The sequence below is a fragment of the Podarcis gaigeae genome, assembly GCF_964106915.1.
Source record: "Podarcis gaigeae genome assembly, chromosome: 3".
NCBI classification, from domain to species: domain Eukaryota; kingdom Metazoa; phylum Chordata; class Lepidosauria; order Squamata; family Lacertidae; genus Podarcis; species Podarcis gaigeae.
In genome coordinates, this window is record NC_139680.1 from 8,042,007 (window position 1) to 8,056,928 (window position 14,922).

Below are 14,922 nucleotides of genomic sequence, written 5' to 3' on the forward strand. Positions count from 1 at the left end.
ACACACGCTCTGTCTCATACGCACCCACATCCACACAGCCAGCACTACTGTGGTCACTGAATAAGCCACAGGCTTCAGGCCGCTATTCTAGATACGAGTATGGCTTGTAACTTTAAGCCAAAGCTGTAACCCAAAGTTATGATGGGGATGTTTATTCAACATCTTTATCAACGACTTGGATGATGGACTCAAGGGCATCCTGATCAAATTTGCAGATGACACCAAACTGGGAGGGGTGGCTAACACCCCAGAGGACAGGATCACACTTCAAAACGACCTTGACAGATTAGAGAACTGGGCCAAAACAAGCAAGATGAATTTTAACAGGGAGAAATGTAAAGTATTGCACCTGGGCAAAAAAAAATGAGAGGCACAAATACAAGATGGGTGACACCTGGCTTGAGAGCAGTACATGTGAAAAGGATCTAGGAGTCTTGGTTGACCACAAACTTGACATGAGCCAACAGTGTGACGCGGCAGCTAAAAAAGCCAATGCAATTCTGGGCTGCATCAATAGGAGTATAGCATCTAGATCAAGGGAAGTAATAGTGCCACTGTATTCTGCTCTGGTCAGACCTCACCTGGAGTACAGTGTCCAGTTCTGGGCACCACAGTTCAAGAAGGACACTGACAAACTGGAACGTGTCCAGAGGAGGGCAACCAAAATGGTCAAAGGCCTGGAAACGATGCCCTATGAGGAACGGCTAAGGGAGCTGGGCATGTTTAGCCTGGATAAGAGGAGGTTAAGGGGTGATATGATAAAAAGGTAAAGGTAAAGGTACCCCTGCCCGTACGGGCCAGTCTTGCCAGACTCTGGGGTTGTGCGCCCATCTCACTCAAGAGGCCAGGGGCCAGCGCTGTCCGAAGACACTTCCGGGTCACGTGGCCAGTGTGACATCACTGCTCTGGCGAGCCAGAGCTGCACACGGAAACGCCGTTTACCTTCCCGCTAGAAAGCGGTCCCTATTTATCTACTTGCACCCGAGGGTGCTTTCGAACTGCTAGGTTGGCAGGCGCTGGGACCGAGCAACGGGAGCGCACCCCGCCGCGGGGATTCGAACCGCCGACCTTTCGATCGGCAAGCCCTAGGCGCTGAGGCTTTTACCCACAGCCATGTTCAAATATATAAAAGGATGTCACATAGAGGAGGGAGAAAGGTTGTTTTCTGCTGCTCCAGAGAAGCGGACACGGAGCAATGGATCCAAACTATAAGAAAGAAGATTCCACCTAAACATTAGGAAGAACTTCCTGACAGTAAGAGCTGTTTGACAGTGGAATTTGCTGCCAAGGAGTGTGGTGGAGTCTCCTTCTTTGGAGGTCTTTAAGCAGAGGCTTGACAACCATATGTCAGGAGTGCTCTGATGGTGTTTCCTGCTTGGCAGGGGGTTGGACTCGATGGCCCTTGTGGTCTCTTCCAACTCTAGGATTCTATGATTCTAACTAGGGCTGGCCCAAGACACCTTGCTGCCTGAAGTGAACCAGAAAATGGCTCCCACCCAGAACTGTCGTTTGTCAAGGGTGCTGGGTTACAGCATGGATAGGAATATCAGGCTCACGGAGGCAGGATCTGCTGCCCCTTCCAGCTTTCCGGAACCCTCCACTCTGGGTTTTTCCTGCTTTTTTCTTTTTCTTTTGGAGTATTTTTTACTTTATTTATACTTATGCATCATATAATTAAACAGAAAAAATACAAATCATACAAATAAACAGAATAAAGCCAGAAATACATAGATACAGTCATACCTCGGGTTAAAGTCGCTTCAGGTTGAGCGTTTACAGGTTGCGCTCTGCGGCGACCCGGAAGCAACGGAATGCATTACTTCTGGGTTTCGCTTCTCACGCATGCGCAGACGCTCAAAATGAGGTCATGCACATACGCAGAAGCGGCGAATCACGACCCACGCACGCGGAGATGCGCAGACACGGGTTGCATTCTGCTCTGGATACAAACGGGGCTCCGGAACAGATCCCGTTGCATTCCAGAGGTACCACTGTACAAACATAATGACATAAACTGCAATAAAAAAATATAAGCACTATACTCTCCTAAGAAAAAGGAAAAAGAGAAAATAAAAAGAAGAAGAAAATTTAAAAAAGATTAAAAGAAAAGGTGACTTCCAACTAACTAGCTTTAACAATTCACCATCCCTCCTCCCCAAGCACTGTGACTGGATTCTAGTCCTGGATTGGAAGCTGGAGCTGTCACTGAGCAAAGCTCAACTCCTGTCTAGCTACCACAGCATTCCCCCAATATGGTGGTGCTTTGCAACACTTTGAAGACAGGCTGTCTGGCTTTCTTAAAGCACACTGTACAAGCAATTGTCTTAGAAATCTCTTCCCCTTCTTTCCTTCCCTCGCCGTACTTTTCCAAAGTGATCAACAAGGTGGCATGGGCAGGGCAGCATTGTTACCTGGTTTCCCAGTGCTACACATCGCTGCTGGTTACTGAGAGGGAGAGGGAGAGGGGTGAGGCCAAGGGGAACTCCACGTGGTGCAGACACAGTAGTGGGGCCAATCTTGCGACTTCACTACTGCTGCCTCCATCCCATATGTTTAATTAAGGTTTAAAAACCCCAATTAAACAAGTGGTTTGGAGTAGGAGAAGGCAACAAAGCATGTGTTAAATTAGGATTTAAAACCCTTAGGACTGGCCACCAAGTTGATTCATTTGGCTACAACACTGTTCTACAACACTGTTGCTAACTTCAAATTATGTACATTGTGCATATATTTACATATTTCCAATTTTATCATTGGAAACATTTTATTTTATCTTTGTTTTTGCACAAGCAAACAATTTCTGAATTTTCAGTTTTCACAGAATAATTTCAAAGCACCTTATAATAAAATAAAATAAAATAAAATGAGAGGTAGTGACTAGCTCAGGGATACCCAATGAACTTCATGGCTGAGCCAGAACACAAACCTGGGTCTCCCAGTACAAGCCCAACTCATAGAAGCTTCTACATACTTATAATGAGCTCCACTTAAAAAATGAAACAGATACCACACACATCTTGTGCAAAAAGGATAGGCGGATGAACTTATGTAAGCTGTGTGAAAGTGGAATGAGTTCGATACTCATTAGTTTGAATTTCACAACTCCAGTCTATCTCATGAAGTAGCTTAATCACCAGATAGAAAGAAATGGTTAATGCTGAGATAAGCAGATCTTCTTTTTTGGTCTTGGCCATAAAATGGTCAGGATTTGCTCTGAATAACATCCAGTCTGTGAAAAGACTGAATCATTGATAAGGAGTTATGAGAATCAAATAAACTGTGCAGTAAATGATGATGGAAGTTCCATTGAATCTATTTTTCTCCCTCACATCTTCGACACTAACCCTTAAAGGAGAAGGGAAGCCTCATTGCTCCTGGTCTCTTGTTGTCTATAACAGCTGTTCCTGGGTGATCTGGGCCTCCAGATGTCACTGGACTGCAACTTCCATCATCCCTGGCCATTGGTCATGCTGGCGAGGGCTGATGGGAACAGGAGTCCCAACACCACCTAGAGAAACCTTAGGTTTGCTAACCATGGTTTAGAACAGGCTTCCTCAACCTCAGCCCTCCAGATGTTTTGAGACTACAATTCCCACTGGTCCTGCTAGCTAGGGATCATGGGAGTTGTAAGCCAAAAACATCTGGAGGGCCGAGGTTGAGGAAGCCTGGTTTGGAAAATGCACTGCAGTATCTAGCACTTCAGTCTGGTTTGGATGAGCTTGAATAGTAAGTAGGTCAAGGCTGGCTGCAGGGGCTGTTGATAGAAGCAGATTTAGGGCAGCACAACGGGTTCCGCTGCCACTGGTATGGATGCATTGCATCCCCTCTTTGACTTGTGCCATCTAATATAGACCCCTACAGTGCCACCTGATTGATATTCGCCAATGTATTGTTATAAGTTTTTGGGGAGTGCACCTCTGAACCCAATAAAGTAATGAATGTCAGAATCTAGCGAGGAAATGAAAATGCAAGGTACAGAAATGTGCCAGAAAAGGAATTCCTGGCTGGGCTGCTTGAATGCAAACCCTTATGAAACAATGGCCAGGCACCTACACAGAAAGTTCACAGGTCTGTGCAAAACAGGGGTTGCCAAGGTGACGCGGAGGACTGTGAGCTGACAAGAGAAAGTGGTGTGCTGGGAAGAAGGAGGAGGACAAAGGCCAGGCCTCCACAAACTGCTGGGCAGGTCAGAAGTCCACACTGGGGCTGGAGGTCAGAGCTGTATTGGCTACTGACCACTGAGCCTCTTGGACTTGCCGATGGGAAGGTTGACGGTTTGAATCCCCGCGACGGGGCAAGCTCCCATTGCTCTGTCCCAGCTCCTGCCCACCTAGCAGTTCGAAAGCACACCAGTGCAAGTAGATAAATAGGTACCGCTGCAGCGGGAAGGTAAACGGGGTTTCCACGTGTTCTGGTTTCCGTCACGGTGTCCCGTTGCACCAGAAGCAGTTTAGTCATGCTGGCCACATGACCCAGAAAGCTGTCTGTGGACAAACGCCAGCACTCTCATCCTGAAAGCGAGATGAGCGCCGCAACCCCATAGTCGCCTTTGACTGGACTTAACCATCCAGGGGTCCTTGGCCTTTTTACCTTTGCCTTTTACTGACTGGAGGTGCATTGTACATTGCACATTGCGGCAGCCTTTGGCTATGTGCAATAAAACTGACTGACTGATTGACTGGAGGTGCTGCAACACAGATACTAGGAGCCATGTCTAACTGCTGCTTTGAACCCCAGCTTGCTGAAGCTATGACAGGAGCAACAGGAGACACTTGGGGTTCTGCACCCCCTCCATTGCAGATTTCCAGGTATAAATATGTGCTAATAGAACATATTTCTTAAAGACACTAGCCTCTGCTGTGCCTTGCTCTTTCCAATGGAGACAACCCTGGGAAAGGCCTGGAATATCGCACTGCTCATGGACCTTGGGGTGTAACAGAATGAATGTATGCTAAAGGGCAGGACTGAGTGTGTCAAGATGAAAACCACAACGCAGATGGCCCACAGAATGTAGTACCTGATCCAGAAGTACCTTTCTGAGTATATCAGCCACTTTGGTTGTAGTAGGTAAGCTTGAAAATGTGTGCACACGCCGCTGCTAAAAAGAGCATGATACTGCACAGACAGAATGATAGAAATCAATATTCTCGGGTTTCTTTCCCCAGAGTGAGTGGGGAAATTCTTTGTTAAAAGTGGGATTGATATAGTGCAGTGTACCCCAAAACTTAGTAAAGCTGTGTGACATACCTGCTTGAATGAATGCATAAATTCATTATGCCAAAGAACAATGAAATGTGTTACAAACAGAATTGTTGTTGTTGTTTAGTCATTTAGTCGTGTCCGACTCTTCGTGACCCCCTGGACCAGAGCACTCCTGGCACTCCTGTCTTCCACTGCCTCCCGCAGTTTGATCAAACTCATGCTGGTAGCTTCGAGAACACTGTCCAACCATCTCGTCCTCTGTCATCCCCTTCTCCTTGTACCCTCCATCTTTCCCAACATCAGGGTCTTTTCCAGGGAGTCTTCTCTTCTCATAAGGTGGCCAAAGTATTGGAGCCTCAGCTTCAGGATCTGTCCTTCCAGTGAGCACTCAGGGCTGATTTCCTTCAGAATGGAGAGGTTTGATCTTCTTGCAGTCCATGGGACTCTCAAGAGTCTCCTCCAACACCATAAGTCAAAAGCATAAAAAGAAACCAGGCGAATTTATAAAGGGAGCAAAAGGAAGTTCTGACTTTATTATCTGCTTCCTAATTTGTACTGATGACTAGCTCACTGAATTCAGTTCCCTTATCAGTAACATAGCCAGAATCATCAAATGAACAGACAATATCAAAATATCTGGAAAGAGTACTAAATTTCTGGAAGAATCAGCCTCTCTCTGGCCTCCCTGCAGTGTAAAAAGGAGATGACCAACAGATTCATCATTCCAGTTCCACAAAGACAACATATTTAACTTAAGCAGAATCTTATTAAATTGGGCAGTTAGAAGAACAGAGGGCAAAACATTAAAACAAGTGAGCACTAAAGCTTTCCAGTACTGGTAAATAGTTAATGTCCGCAAATATGAAATTCTGACAATTTCATAAAGTGTGGAACTGGAGGTCATCACAGCACAGTGCCTCTGAATGCCACAACCTTACATGTAGTATAATTTCATGTCCCTGAACAAATTTCTCATTTTGGACTCAAGGAATGATTACAACAGCAGCAGCAAGAATGTTTTTTTAAAAAATGGGGAAAGTGGTCAGGTTCACGTACACCATGCCTCAACCCTTAATCATGTACATGTTTCATCATTATTTCTGAGTTCTAAAAATTAATGTTTTAAGGGGAAACTACTCATTGCTAGCCTTTCCTGTAAGTCATCAATGCTGACAGGACTACAGATGTGTCAGTGGTTCCACAATGAAAAGGGAAGAGAGAGGAGGAAGATAAAGCTTGCTCATTTAGCTAATGTCTTCATGATAATTGCTGTGTGGTTCCTACCACCCAGGCTCTTTCCTCTAAAAATATGCTGTAGTGTTGCAAACCAAGGAAACCGGAACTCATCCTATTTTTTGTACTACAATATGATGTGTTGGTCTCAGAGTTATAAAAAGGTCACTGAGGCTGTGCAAACTCTACACCACTGTCTGTGTTTCTGTGCTATCTTGGTTATTTCATTGCTTCATGGCTGCTGTCCTCAGCTTAAACAAAATATAATTATTATTACTATCTATCTATCTATCTATTTATTTACTTATTCCCCGCCCATCTGGGCAGCTCCCAACAGAATATTAAAAACACGATAAAACATCAAACGTTAAAAACTTCCCTAAACAGGGTTGCCTTCAGGTGTCTTCTAAAAGTCAGATAGTTGTTTATTTTCCTTGACATCTGATGGGAGGGCGTTCCACAGGGTGGGTGCCACTACCAAGAAGGCCCTTTGCCTGGTTCCCTGCAACCTCACTTTGTATTCCTCATTCTCCCATTATCTGTCATCATAAATCCCATTATCTGGTTTGGCTTCCATTTAAAAAAAATTCATTATTTATTAAATGTTTTCCCTGACCTTCTTCCCAAATGAGCACAGGGTGGTGAAGAACAAATTAGTAAAATATTATTGAATGTACTTAAGAACATTACGAACATCTCAAAGTAGCCATCACAGCTAAGAATTTCAAGGTTGCCAGGAACAGTGTCTTTCGACCATCGGATATCTGACCATTAATGAAGGAGACAGACATGCTTCACCAGGGAGAGTGGAACCTTCATCAAGTATGCCCTGTCGCAGGTTCATGCCAACTGGGCAACATCCAACAGCATCACCAACAGGGCCTCCTCTGCTGATTGTAGTTATCTGAGATGTTAATGCCATCTGGGCAGCACCGACCCAAGAGCAGCATTAGCAAGAAGCCTCTCCCCACCACCACAAGGTCAAAGATGGTTAATATTAGAGGAGTCACTCTAGAAAACAGGGACACTTGGAGGGTCCGCTTTTGCTGCTTTTGCAATATTTGATTTACTTACAGATGCACAAGTGGAACAGAGGTGGAAGGAAGGAGCACAGCAGCCGATAGATACGCTGCCCCACATCAGATCCCCAGAGATACCTGCATCATACAAGGCCTAGGCAGCTCACAGCTAGTGCTTATCTCTCTCTTCCTCCAGAGTTTTTCACAGAAACAACCTCAAATCATTCGTGATTGTAGCATGAGATTGAGACAAGAATACCTTATAAGTATGGCAGAAGTTGTGCTGAAGGCCTCTTGCTCTACAGAAACCTTGCTCTCTACAAAGTGCTGCAATCATTTGATTACTTGGGATAGTAATCAAACTGGCCTGGCTGGAATATGTCCTTGAACTCTAGTATAACACTTCTTACTTGCCTTGATGGAAGATGCTGTTGTTTGTGAGTGTGTCAAAACTAGACTACTGTACAAAGGTAAAATTCACATTTGTTCTTCTGCCTACTTTTGCACTAGGCAACATTCACTACTGGCATGTTCCATGGAAGGTAGCTCAGATGAGGTTGCAACCCCCAGGCTGAAAAAGGTTTCCCATCCCTGGGGTATAGGATTGCATTCCAAACCACCGTAAGCCACTCTATATTATTTTACCTCCTAGTTATCTGGTGATCTCCTAGAGTAATCAAATGAAATTTGAACATATGGCATGATAAAAGTCTGTAATTCTGTCAGGACAAGTTATTTGTTGTTTACTGTTGCAGCAATTGTTTTCTCAAAATTTATCTTCTGTACCATGAAAATGGGACGCAGGGGGCACTGTGGCTTAAACCACAGAGCCTAGGACTTGCTGATCAGAAGGTCGGCGGTTCAAATCCCTGCAACGGGGTGAGCTCCCGTGGCTCGGTCCCTGCTCCTGCCAACCTAGCAGTTCGAAAGCACGTCAAAGTGCAAGTAGATAAATAGGTACTGCTCCGGCGGGAAGGTAAACGGCGTTTCCGTGCGCTGCTCTGGCTCGCCAGAAGCGGCTTAGTCATGCTGGCCACATGACCCGGAAGCTGTACGCCGGCTCCCTCGGCCAGTAAAGCGAGATGAGCGCCGCAACCCCAGAGTCGGTCACGACTGGACCTAATGGTCAGGGGTCCCTTTACCTTTACCATGAAAATATATGAAAACATTTAGAAACCAAAAATGTACAATACAATGCACGTCTACTCAGAAATGTTCCATTGAGTTACATGGTATTGCTCTCAGATTACTGGGTACAGTTATTATTAATCTTCCAAATATTTTTGGAAAATGTCTGTTCCCTATGCATTTGGAGCACTTCTGCCAATTGCTGAAGGCAATACTGACCTTGATAGACCAGTGGCCTGCTTTGGTATAAGGCAGCTTTCTACATTCTCTTTTCTCCCTTTTGTCTACAACCAGAGCTCGCTCATGAGCTCTAAGGATTTACACATTGAGGGCAGAGAGATAAAGGACACCTCCCCCCCGACACACACATTTAAACACAGAACTACAAATTCCCAGCAACCTTAACAAACTACCATTCCCAGGAGTCTTTGGGAGAAGTCGTGAGCTTTAAATGGGTGTGCTTTAAATGTACGGTTTGGATCTACTGGTATGTGGGGTACATATACGGGTGGTATAGTTACAGCATATCCTCTGTTCTGTCATGGTAACCTGGGGTTGTATGCAACTAAATACAGTGGTACCTCGGGTTACATACGCTTCAGGTTAAATACGCTTCAGGTTACAGACTCTGCTAACCCAGAAATATTGCCTCAGGTTAAGAACTTTGCTTCAGGATGAGAACAGAAATTGTGCAGCGGCAGTGGGAGGCCCCATTAGCTAAAGTGGTGCTTCAGGTTAAGAACAGTTTCAGGTTAAGAACGGACCTCCAGAATGAATTAAGTACTTAACCCGAGGTACCACTGTGGTTGTGCTAGTGGAATCCGCCACAAAAAAATATTTCCACTAGCGCAATGGGGATTCCCCCTTCTCTTCCTCTACATGCACTGTCCTCTGTCTCCAAATCTGCTCTGAAAGGTTGGGGGAAACCCCAGAACAGATTTAGGAAGCGCATAGGGAAGGAGAGGGAGAGAGGGTTCTGTTGTGCAAGGAAAATCCTTGTGCTGAGGGAACCTTAGCACTGGGATGACAACCCATGGACACAGGGTTTGCTGATACGAGGCCTCTTTTAAAAATCCTTCTCCCCCTCTCACTGCCCCACACTGAAGTCAACGAGATGAAAATTCTTTGTAATATTTCTGGAGGCAGCAATGCTTCTGAATACCAGCTGCTGAAAACCATGAGAGGTGCTCTTGTGCTCATGTTCTTCTCCTTGGTTTCCCATGAGCATCTGCTTAGCCCAAAATAAGTATCTGATTGGTGAAAACAATCACCAATCAGATGGTGATTGGACTAGACTGGCCTGATCCAGCAGGGTCTTGTTTGGATCTTATGTTCTTAGCTGCTGCAAAGATGCACCATAGGTGGGATGTGATCATGGTCTGTCATAGTTTAAGATACAGTGGTGCCTCGCAAGATGAAATTAATCCGTTCCGCGAGTCTCTTCGTCTAGCAGTTTTGTCGTCTTGCGAAGCAAGCCCATTGACGGCTTAGCGGCTTAGCGCTATTAGCGGCTTAGCAGCTTTTATCGGCTTATCGGATCAGCTGATAAGTGGATTAGCGGCTTAGAAAAAGGGGGGGGAGGGAAAAAACCCCGCAGGAACTCGCAAGACATTTTCGTCTTGTGAAGCAAGCCCATAGGGAAATTCGTTTTGCGAAGCGCCTCCAAAACGGAAAACCCTTTCGTCTAGCGGGTTTTCCGTCTTGCGAGGCATTCGTCTTGCAGGGCACCACTGTACAGCGTAAGTGTGCACCTCCTCTGTGCCATCCATCACACCCACCTCTCCACACCATTTTAGCCATGCTAGCAGTTCCACTGGCCTATCTTGGATATTCTGCTGGTGTATCCTTTGTGCTAGAAGTGTAGCTCAAGTTCATGCAGTATGGTAGGGCTTCCATCAAATCCCACAAACCATTAACTACCAGCTCTCAGGTATAGGATGGCTCTGTTTCTCAACCTTTTCCTCTGGCCCAGCATACCAGATAATAATGTGAACCAGAAAACTGCATGGAAACAGACAATGAATTACAAATGTTCTTTCTCTTATTCCAGATGTATATCAAAATCCTTCTGATGACTTTATTCATGCAGCCGGCATGTTCCTTTTCTTTTCATTACTATGTCATCCTAAGCTTCCCTTCCAACTAATTCCTGCAACAGGTTAAGGCAGAATATAATAACATTCCAGCTTTCAAACATGTTTTGACATAATTTGCAAAGTACATTTTGAGAGAGTAGTCCAAGAAGAGAAATACACAGTCACTGTGTTTCAAACTTTAAAATAAGCAATTAAATAACAGCAGCTCTGAAAATGCAAAACAAAACAACAGCAATGTATAGAGCTGCCACAATTGTATATAGAATACTCTTTCCTGCAGATGAGTTCATTTCTAGTTCCTTCTGTGTAACATCCTTCTTTGGGCATCTTATCTTTCCAGTTCGGCTTCCAGGATTTCTCCCCAGGTGTCCACATCCATGGGATACATGCTCTTTTCTGGCAAGGCAACACGGGAATGAATATTGCTATATTTCCCACTCAGCCATTCATACTTCACCTTGCTTTTCCAGTAGTTTCTTAGGAGCGTGACCTGAGGGTGGGAATATGAGAAAGGCATGAGCAATGAATTAAATTGGCCCTCCTCTTAAGGGCACAAGTAACCACTGTTTGCAAATCATTTCATAAATAGAACTAAGGACTGCTTATTCCTGTTGCTAAATGTGACACATTGGAACTTTTTTTCATGCAGGTTGTACGATGTTAAAATACTGCTAATGCACAAGAGAAGGTGAAAGAAATAAATGAGACTACATTCTAGCCATTATAGGTTTAACATTTGCTCTGCTGATCTATTCAAGCATTATATATGGAAACACCCTAAAACTGAGAATGACTTACACCAGAAAAATGTACAGTGGTACCTCGGGTTAAGAACTTAATTCGTTCTGGAGGTCCATTCTTAACCTGAAACTGTTCTTAACCTGAAGCACCACTTTAGCTAATGGGGCCTCCTGCTGCCGCTGCGCCTCGATTTCTGTTCTTATTCTGAAGCAAAGTTCTTAACCTGAAGCACTATTTCTGGGTTAGCGGAGTGTGTAACCTGAAGCATATGTAACCTGAAGTGTATGTAACCCAAGGTACCACTGTATTTGCAAGTTAAAATGAACTCTCAAGATATAGGTTTACTACTGCCCACTAGTGGACTATGGAAACGTTTACCTTAAGGCTAGGCAATGTGGTATTGTCTAGATTTTGCAAGCCTTTGAACTCCTATCATATCTGACCATTAGCCATGTTGTGGGGGCTGGTGAAAGTTGTAAACCAAAATATATTGATGTGTGTACCATGTTGAATATCCTTGTTTTATAGCAGTGCAAGGTAAGATTAAGAACCTAACAAGCAAAGCAATTCAGTAATTACTGTGGCACCAGACATGTGCTGCAACTGTGCTAGCCAAAGGGCTATTATATCCAATGTATGGTTAGGAGATGATTATTTTCAGAAATAATCAAAGATGATTATTTTCAGAAGCCTTGAGAATGCATTGTTCTCTTTTACATATTGTTTTTATTGATTAAAAGGGGGCGGGGAGCTAAGCTATGTTTTTCTGTACTATTATGTTGCTGTATCTAGGTAAAGGTAAAGGGAACCCTGACCATCAGGTCCAGTTGTGGCCGACTCTGGGGTTGCAGCGCTCATCTCGCTTTATTGGCCGAGGGAGCTGGCGTACAGCTTCCGGGTCATGTGGCCAGCCTGACTAAGCTGCTTCTGGTGAACAGCTCACGGAAATGCCATTTACCTTCCCGCCGGAGCGGTACCTATTTATCTACTTGCCCTTTGACGTGCTTTCGAACTGCTAGGTTGGCAGGAGCAGGGACCGAGCAACGGGGATTCAAACCGCCGACCTTCTGATCGGCAAGTCCTAGGCTCCGTGGTTTAACCCACAGCACCACCCACATCCCTGGTGTGTCAAACCACCTTGTTAAGTGGGAATGGTACTTGAGATGAACGGCCCTACCAAATGGCAATTGAGCCTAACAACTTGGGTGCTATTGTGCTTGGACTGAAAATCCGAATGCAAGATCTTCATTCACCACCACAGTTTCAACAGTCAAATGTTTACCTTCCATGAATAACCGTTTCCTCTGTCGTCGTCAATCTCTCGCTGACAGACAGCCCTTACAGTCAAGCAATGATGTTTCCATAAATCATCACAGTTCTCAATGGTCTGATTCCAGCTTTTGCATGTCATTGCAGCATTGCATAAACTCTGAATGTCAAGTTCACTAAAAACTTTTAAGCTGACTTCTAGCGGGAACAGCTGCACAAAATCTCTTTGGCATGTTTTTATCTTCTGCTCAGAGGGTTGAATGGACAATTTCTTACAGGTAGTACTGGCAACAGTCTGCTTGTTTCTTCTGGAAGTTGTCTGCTTAGAGCCTTTCTTCATAATTCAGATATTGTTAAAATACCAACCACCCTTTATGGAAAAAGTAGAATTATCAATGAATGTTGTGTTAACTGATGTGGAATTTGTAACATCAATTCTGCTTAGAAACACTTAACTGATTACCGTATTTTTTGCTCTATAAGACTCACTTTTTCCCTCCTAAAAAGTAAGGGGAAATGTATGTGCATCTTATGGAGCGAATGCAGGCTGCGCAGCTATCCCAGAAGCCAGAACAGCAAGAGGGATTGCTGCTTTTACTGCGCAGTGATCCCTCTTGCTGTTCTGGCTTCTGAGATTCAGAATATTTTTTTTCTTGTTTTCCTCCTCCAAAAACTAGGTGCGTCTTGTGGTCTGGTGCGTCTTATAGAGTGAAAAATACGGTATGTTGGGCCCCATCTGCACTACACATCTGAAGCTGTATCATACCACATTAAACACTCATGATTACCCCAAAGAATCCCAGGGACCGTAGCCTGTTATGTTGTTAGGATATTCCTATTCCCTACACAGAACTACAATTCCAAGAGTTCCATGGGAAGTGTAGCTCTGTAAGGGGAATAGGGGTTTCCTAAAAGCTCTCAGCACACTGACAAATTACAATTCTCAGGATATTGGCACGGGGGAAGCTTTAAAATGGTATGAGACTGCATGTGGGACCTGGACAAGTGGCAAGGCTGCCTTAATAAATGCAAAAATGCACAGCAGTCCTTGCTTGGGCTGCAAAACAGCATTGCTCTTTAGCCTGCTGAAAAAGGAGACTGAGAGATTTGGTAACTGTCTTCAAATATCTTAAGGGCTGTAACATGGAAGATGGAGCAAGCTCATTTCTCCAGAGGGAAGGACCTAAACCAATGGCTTCCAGTTACAGGAAGAGAGATTTTGACTAAACACCAGGAAGAACTTTCTTTCAGCTGTTTGACCCTGGAAAGGTTGTGGACTCTCCTTCCCTGGAGGTTTTTAAACAGAGATTGGATGGCTATCTGTCATGGATGCTTTAGTTGAGAGTCCTGCTTTGCAGGGGGTTGGACAAGATCACCCTCAGGATCCCTTCCAACTTTAAAATTGTATGATTCTATGTTTTCGGACTTCCTCTCTTGACACTATTTCCTCCCAGGTTTTCATAATATGTATTAATCCATTTAGGATCATCCACGCTTCTGCTTGTCCCGCCGCTTTTAAATCTGCTCTTTAGTGTGGAACTGGAGCAAACACTGGTCAGGTTTTTCACAGACTGATGTTTGTGCCAATCCGGCAGAAAAGAGTAAGTAAAGCAGCGGGGCAAATGGAAAACTGCTTGGACCCGTGACTAGAAAGCCGCGGACAAGAGGAAAACATCTTGGACTTGTGCTTTCTAGCCACTGGACAAGCTGAGTGTGGACAAGCCTGTTAAAAGTGGAAATGTAACAAAAGGCAAACACAGAACTGTTTGGATTTGAGGAAGGAGAAATAACTACTGTAAAAACATATGAATGTAGCTGTGAGTTGCATCTAACATAAAGAGCCATTAGATTTTTCTGGTTTGGTCCCCCCTCCGAGTTTAAAATGTATTTATTTGTTTCTCTCCCTCCCCCCAATTACCCGAGTTAAAAATGTATTTATTTGACTCCAATTTAAAAAGGGCCACGTGCAATTGGTGGCTATGCAACTGCTCTGAATTTCTGTGAGTATTTGGGCAGCTAGCCTTATTCTTATTATTAAGTAAGTAATTAAATTTGTATGGACCGTGAGCACCAGAAGGTGCTAGTTACTTCGGGTCAGTTTATCGAGAATGCAAGTGTTTTGAGGGAAATATTTTGTATGTGTTTTTCCTGGTAAGTTTTGAGAGAACTGAGGCGAATTGACTCGGCCAAGCGCAGGCAATGTTTGTTTACACGGCCAGCTGTGGCCAATGGGA

The 14,922-nt window shown here is 44.4% G+C and overlaps 1 protein-coding gene across 1 annotated transcript; it reads right to left on the reverse strand.

Annotated features, from left to right (window-relative positions):
* Positions 1 to 10,635: 10,635 nt before the first annotated feature.
* On the reverse strand, positions 10,636 to 13,144 carry FBXO48 (F-box protein 48). The gene is made up of 2 exons (XM_083730910.1): positions 12,702 to 13,144; positions 10,636 to 11,168 (listed from the first exon to the last, which is right to left on the reverse strand). Exons 1-2 carry the CDS (start codon positions 13,026 to 13,028, stop codon positions 11,007 to 11,009), a joined length of 489 nt encoding a protein of 162 aa, XP_083587036.1. The 5' UTR covers positions 13,029 to 13,144; the 3' UTR covers positions 10,636 to 11,006.
* Positions 13,145 to 14,922: the final 1,778 nt, after the last annotated feature.

Bases quoted from the DNA above. Each gene is read 5' to 3' on its own strand.
- FBXO48 (XM_083730910.1), bottom strand. From the start codon at position 13,028: ATGAAGAAAGGCTCTAAGCAGACAACTTCCAGAAGAAACAAGCAGACT. The intron at 11,169-12,701 runs GTAAACATTTGA...TCCCACCCTCAG, and splicing joins GAAACGGTTATTCATGGAAG to GTCACGCTCCTAAGAAACTA.